Source organism: Alexandromys fortis, unplaced genomic scaffold (assembly GCF_014885135.2).
Source record: "Alexandromys fortis isolate MF-2015 unplaced genomic scaffold, M_Fortis_MF-2015_v1.1 scaffold_1400, whole genome shotgun sequence".
Taxonomy (NCBI): Eukaryota; Metazoa; Chordata; class Mammalia; order Rodentia; family Cricetidae; genus Alexandromys; species Alexandromys fortis.
In genome coordinates, this window is record NW_026069264.1 from 2,130 (window position 1) to 8,414 (window position 6,285).

Below are 6,285 nucleotides of genomic sequence, written 5' to 3' on the forward strand. Positions count from 1 at the left end.
CATAGTAAGTTTCAGAACAGCCAGGACTACACAGTGAGGCCCTGTCTCAGAACATAAGAATTTTAATAAAGGTTAAAAGCTACTTAATATGCTCTCCAAAACCACAAAGTGTCGTTTACTATAACTTTGGAAAATCAAATAATTAATACAAAACAAATGAAAAGCAGTAAAACACAAGAATTTTGCACAGCCATCAGAGGCTGCTTTTGACAAAAGTAAAAGCAATTTGTCCACTGATGTGCCTTTAGAATCTCTAAGGCTAAATTGCCTCTGGAAACATTAAATGTCAACAATTCCTAGACACAAGCAGAACATCACACAAACACGAAATATGAATTAGGGGAAGGTTCGTCAGCAAATTCAAATGGGGTTCTATACTTGGTTGGGACCCAAAGTGCAAACTCCATCACTTTTGCACTTTGTAGGAAACGCAGGCTTGCTACCAGGGTTACATACCTGTGTGGGTGCGAATGTGAGCCAGAAAGGCCATGGAGTTGCTGCTCCGACACATCTTCCCACAGTACTTGCAGATGTTCCCCTGGTTTTCCTCTCTCTCGCGATTGATTTGCTCAGTGTCTTCCACTATGTACTTATTTACCTCCCGTAGCAATTCCTCGTGTTGTCCTTTAATGTGTAGAAACAAGTTCTGTTCAGAATCAAAGGGCTCTGTACACTTGACACATTTGAAGGTGGCCCCTCCCTCTGGAAGCTCTTCTACACTGGCCTGTTCATTTCTCATATGGCCAGCACTAGCCAAATGCTGGTGAAGGTTGCTCTCGGTATAGAAGGATTTCCCACAAAGTAAACAATGGAAGTGTTTCTCTTTCGTGGGATGCTTCATAGCTATGTGGACATTCAGTCCACTCAATCCATCTGCTAAGAAACCACAATCATCACATCGGATTCGTGTGGACTCGCCGAAGGAACTGCCTTCAACTTTCCTCTTCTTCAAGCCTTGAACACAGTCTTTTGGGGGCAACTCACTAACTCTCACCCCTGCTGCCAGAAGACCCTCTTCCGACTGATCTACCAATTCACCATCTTCAGAAGTTTTTATTCTAATTATGGAAGAATCAAACCGGCCAAAACTGTACCTGGTTTGCCCTTTGTCATCAATACTTATTATAGTTTCATACACATCGTTACTGTCAACTGTGTCATCAGAAGCTGGGCCATCCTCTTCTAAAACAATCTCATGTTGTGAGTTCATCAGGATTTCCTTATTCTCGAGAACAGGGTCAGCTTGCACATCTTTCAAGTCTTCTGAACTCGGTTCACATCCAGCTTTGCTCTGGCCGCCACCATCCAGGTCCCCAGCAGGGGAAGTGGATTCAGCGGAATGGTCCCCATCTAAGTCTCCAGAGGAGAGGGACTTGTCAAGGACTTTACCTCCACTATCACTGGTACTGCCTCCCTCACCTTCACAGCGTGTCCTTGGGTCACCAGCATCGGCATCGTTCAACAAGCCATGGTTTTCCTTTCCTGTCTCACAATCCGCAGCATAGTCTCCTGGATTGTCAGCTTGAAGACGGGCTGGGGAGCCATGATTAGAGGGTGTATTAAGGGACACTATCTCCCCAGGTTTCATATGTTTGTCCTTAGCAAGGGGCTGTTGCAAGGTCTCACAAAAGGAATGATCTTCCTCAGTCACAATTTCTACTGCGTCAGGAACACAGAGTACTTTAGACATGTCTAAGCTAGCATTCTCATCTAAAATAGAGCAATCTGCAGCATTTCTAGGTTTGAGAGTATCAGATGATTGGTCTGGTTTTATTTTAAATTCCTCAGGGTTTTGTGAATGCCCCTCCTCAGGCACAAGGATGCTTTTGGACATTTCTGAAGAACCTGCTTCCACAGTAGAGGAGTTGAGGTAAGACTGCCTTTTCATCTTATGCTTCTCTGTTGCAGCATGCCTAGTCATTTCCCTGCGAGTCACTGCATAGTAATCACAGGCCATGCAATAAAACTCAAACTCTTTGGTGTGCTTCCTTTTCACATGCAGCTCTAGCGAAGCAGCTGAGTGAGCACTGAACTCACAGTGCAGACATCTATTGTCACCTGAACCTGCAACATCTCTCTGAGAGCACACATCATTCTGCTGTAGAAGGTCCTCTGGATCTAGAGAGAGCTGCCCCTTTCTATCAGAGAGTCGACGGCTACCTTCTCCATCTCCAGAATGAAACACATTCTCAGCTTCAACTTCTACTGCGTTTTCACAGTCGACCACCGGCTTATCTGTAGGCGATGCAGCAGACCCAGCGGACCTGTCAGCCTGCTCATTGGAAGCGGTCACTGCTCCAGGGGAATTCTTTTTACACGCTTCAAGATCACCCCCTTCTGGGCCAACAATTATATCTGAGCTTTGTTTCCCATTTGCTTCTATTTCCACCCGTCCTTTATGTTTCTTGGTGGCACAATGACGTTCCATATCTCCTTTAGTTACAGTATAATACTTACAGACTTTGCATAAATAACTATACTGGTGACTGTGTTTACGCCTGATGTGCACCGTCAAATTTGTAATACTAGAGGCCAGAAGTCCACAGTGTGAACAGGTCCGTGAAATGCTGCCTTTGGGCCGCCCTCTCTTTGGAGCAGGGGCTAAGGCTAATTCATCATCTCTGGTGCCGACACCAGACTGGGGCAGCTCCTTAGGAGGCAGCAAGCTCTGCTCACGACAGGAATGCTCCTGTAATCGCACACCAACATGGCCTTCGGCTCTTCCACTTCCAGAAACGTGAGACTCCTCCTTTCTATCATTTGCACCTATGCACACCCTTTCAATGCACTCTTCAAAACTTAAACCAATATTATTTTTCTTAGCATTTTCAAGGTGTTTGCTTCTTTTAATGTGCTTCTCCATCCCTTCTTTGCTCAATGAATAAAGATTACATGCTTTACAAAGAAAGTGATAGTCTTGCCCATGCCGAAGCTTTATGTGTCTCGTGAGGACGGTGGAAGACCGTGTTTTGTAAAAGCACTTCTTACACTGAAACTGAGGCTTACTTGAATGCCTTGCTTCAGTTCCATGGCTGACCCTCGACTCAGCAGGATCTTCCTTAGCTGCTTTCCCTGATTCTTCTCTAGAATCTTCCATGTTTTCTGATTCTAAAGTACTTAAAGGTAAAACAGAGTCCCTGCTCAATGATGATGCCGTCTTGGGTTGGACCACTAAACTATTATGCATCTCAGTTGCTCTGTGTTCTTCCACATCCTTTTCAGGCAAGAACAGATTACAGGAGGTGCAAAAAAAGCCCATGTTATGCATTTCCTTCATGTGGTCTCTAAGACCCACTTCATTCAAGGAAACGAAGGAACAATGCTGGCAGCTGAGGGCAGGAGCCACCTGCTGGTGCTGGTCATTATGAAAGTGTTCCTCTAAGCCTTCCCTCGACGGACTAGAAAAGTTACAGGTCTGACAGCAAAACCGCATCTCTCTTGCAGGGCACCTTCTCACATGAATTTCCAAGTCTGTCTTGTCTGCAGCTATATGACCACACTCTGGACAGGTACACAGGACCTGGCAGACTGGAGCTGGTTTTACTGGCAGGGAGCCCAGCTGCGTGGAGCCCGAAAGATGGGAAGCTGTCTTGTCCTGCGTCCCTTCTGCGTCGTCTGAGGTAGTCACACACAGACTTTGGACATCCTGGCTCGTTTGTCTTTGTTCTGTCATTGGCTGTGCATCATTTGGCTTCATCTGTGTTCTAAAGTGTTTCATATACATCCTCTGAGTTTCATTGGTACCCCTCTTATTAATTCCTAGAAGATTAAACCTTTTCTTTGCCTGGCCCTTTAAAGTAAAGGTGCCAGTTCTTCTGCGAAAGCTATGACCCAACATGAGGAGATTTCGCTCAGATCTTGTCCTCGAGGTGGCACTGATACTAATATGCGCTCTCTGGAGGGTATTCTTAATGGATTCCGGTTTACCTAAAAGACCCTCTGAGCTTACTAAGCCCCCTAGCTGTTTGTTCTGATTTTCAGGACTTTGAACTACACCAAAAGTAACACTTTCCTCAACAACTTCTTCTTTCCCTGATGAGGTATTCCTAGATGGCACCATTTCGACAAGCAGCTCACTCCCAGCACCACTGTGTTCAGAAAGGGTTCCTCTGCAGGCCTGAGAGTTGTTCCCAGTGTTCTGCACTCCTTTGGAATCCCCATTCCTTGCCAGTGGTTTAGAAGCTCTTGGTTTCGTTCTAACATTCTTTGTTCCCATGACACAGGATTTTTTAGGAAAAGGCTGTTTTGTTAAGATTTGTACAAATCCTCCACGAGCAGCAAGGTTCTGACGCCGAAGGTGTGTTTTGCCAAGATAATGCGCATTCAGCAGGTTTTCTTCGGCACAGTGGAAGCCGCAGAGATCACAGGAAAAAATTTTCTGAGGCCCGTGAGTATGTTTGACATGCACGTGAGGAGGCGAGCTGCTCTCTGCTCTGTGGCTACAGTGGCAGCAGGCACACTTCTTCTCCTGTTCCACACGACATTCCACATGCTCTTCCAAAGCAGAGCAAGAGGAAAATGAATGGCCACACATCCTGCACTTGAGAACTGTCTCTGCATTTCCAAAGCTACTAACACTCATTTCTTCTGGAGGAAAAGGAGTGTGTCTTTCCGGAACTAGGGAAACCGTTTCCTGAGCAGGCTTTCTCTCCGCATCTGCTTTCAAATGAAGAGTATCAAATGTACTAAAATCCCCTGGTGGGGAGAAGACACTGGGAAGGGCTTGGCCTCCATCTGAGTGGTTGGTGGAGAAGGCCTCCTGTCCTACATCAGCTTCTTCAGTGTCCAACCCAGAGGTGCCCTGCTCTTCCATCTCACAGGGCTCTATTCTCCTTCGTTTGGAAGCAAGTTCATTTCTCTCTTCCTCCACAGCAACACTGTCTGAGCTGGACGATTCTGAAAAAACCCTTTTGCTCGTGAAACTCTCAGAGGCATTTGCTATCCCATCGGATACAGGCCCACAACTGGCATCACAGGAGGAAATGATTTTCGTGTCTGTGGCTTCCTCATCCTCATCATTTTCATGTTTATTCTCAGAATCCATTCTTAATAAAGTTCTGGTGATGTTTCTTCTGACGGATTGAATTTAACTAGAATTTATAACCTGTAAAATAAACAGACATGGCATTAGAGTTTTGAACATGAAGAAAATGCAAACCTCTAGGTCTGAACCGAAGGGAGAAAAATATGATGAAATCAACCTCAATGAAGTTTCTTCCATACTTGCCAAACCTGACCACATGTATAAAGTTCTTTTTTCAAAATTGGCAATCTAGCTGTGTGTGGAAGTTAAAACCTGCAATCCCAACAATTCTGAGGCTAGGACAGAAGGATTACCTTATGATCAAGGCCAATCAAGGTTACACGGCTACTACCAGGCCAAGCCAGGCTACAGAAGGAGATTCCCATCTTTAAAACAGAAAAATAAAATAAAGGCATGAGATCCAATCTGTGGACCGCAGTGACTCACAAAGCAATAGGATGCATCTTTGTCAGGGGTAAGGGACACTCCCGTCAGTTTTCAGTCTACAAACAGTAGATTTCAGGTCACTTCTTTTTAAACAGAGAAGCCTTTCTTACAAATTCTACTGTGGTGGATCCCCATTCTATGAAGCAGATGTGACGAGAATCTGGAGCACTGCCTCTAAGCGGCACAAAATGCTGGTACAAAGGCAACAGCAAAAGACTTACCATGGCATCCTCAGGAGATCTCAACTAACACCACATATTCTCATCACAGGTTAACACTCACGCTCAAATCTCCTGCCAATGAAAAGCCACCCCTGTTCCTTACACGCCGTCATTCTTGTGTTGTCTGAGAGTTGATGGCAAAGGCCAATGCCAATGGCACAAAATTAATGAGTAAGGATTTTGGAGGGAGGGGAATTACCCAGAATAGAATGTCTTAAAAGTCAATATTATTGATTTTATTTTTTCATTATTATAGCTAATTAACACATATCCTTTTCCATTTATTTTATACTATGATTGAAATTTTTAGCCAAATGTGACTTTATTTGAAGTTAATAAAAGTCATTAACATATAATGACATTTTAAACTATTTAGCTACTTTTTCCATAAATGACAAATAAAAATGAAGCCTGTTACTTAAAAGTGGAGAACAAAAAATAATATATAAGGCATGTAAACAAACAAATGACAGAAGAAAAAACACTTAGCAAAATTAAAAACTTCCAAGGATACTATGCTATAAAGGTCACCAATTAGAAAGTGAAAAAAAAGAACCCTTGGAACAGGACTTTGTCTCTTCTTTTTTTTTTTTT

General features: G+C 44.0%; 1 protein-coding gene across 1 annotated transcript; it reads right to left on the bottom strand.

Moving 5' to 3' along the window:
• Positions 1-427: 427 nt before the first annotated feature.
• Positions 428-6,278, bottom strand: LOC126496152 (zinc finger protein 407-like). The gene is made up of 2 exons (XM_050133710.1): positions 5,338-6,278; positions 428-5,104 (listed from the first exon to the last, which is right to left on the bottom strand). The coding sequence occupies exon 2, from the start codon at positions 5,042-5,044 to the stop codon at positions 449-451; it is 4,596 nt and encodes a 1,531-aa protein (XP_049989667.1). The 5' UTR covers positions 5,045-5,104; positions 5,338-6,278; the 3' UTR covers positions 428-448.
• Between the last annotated feature and the right edge of the window lie 7 nt (positions 6,279-6,285).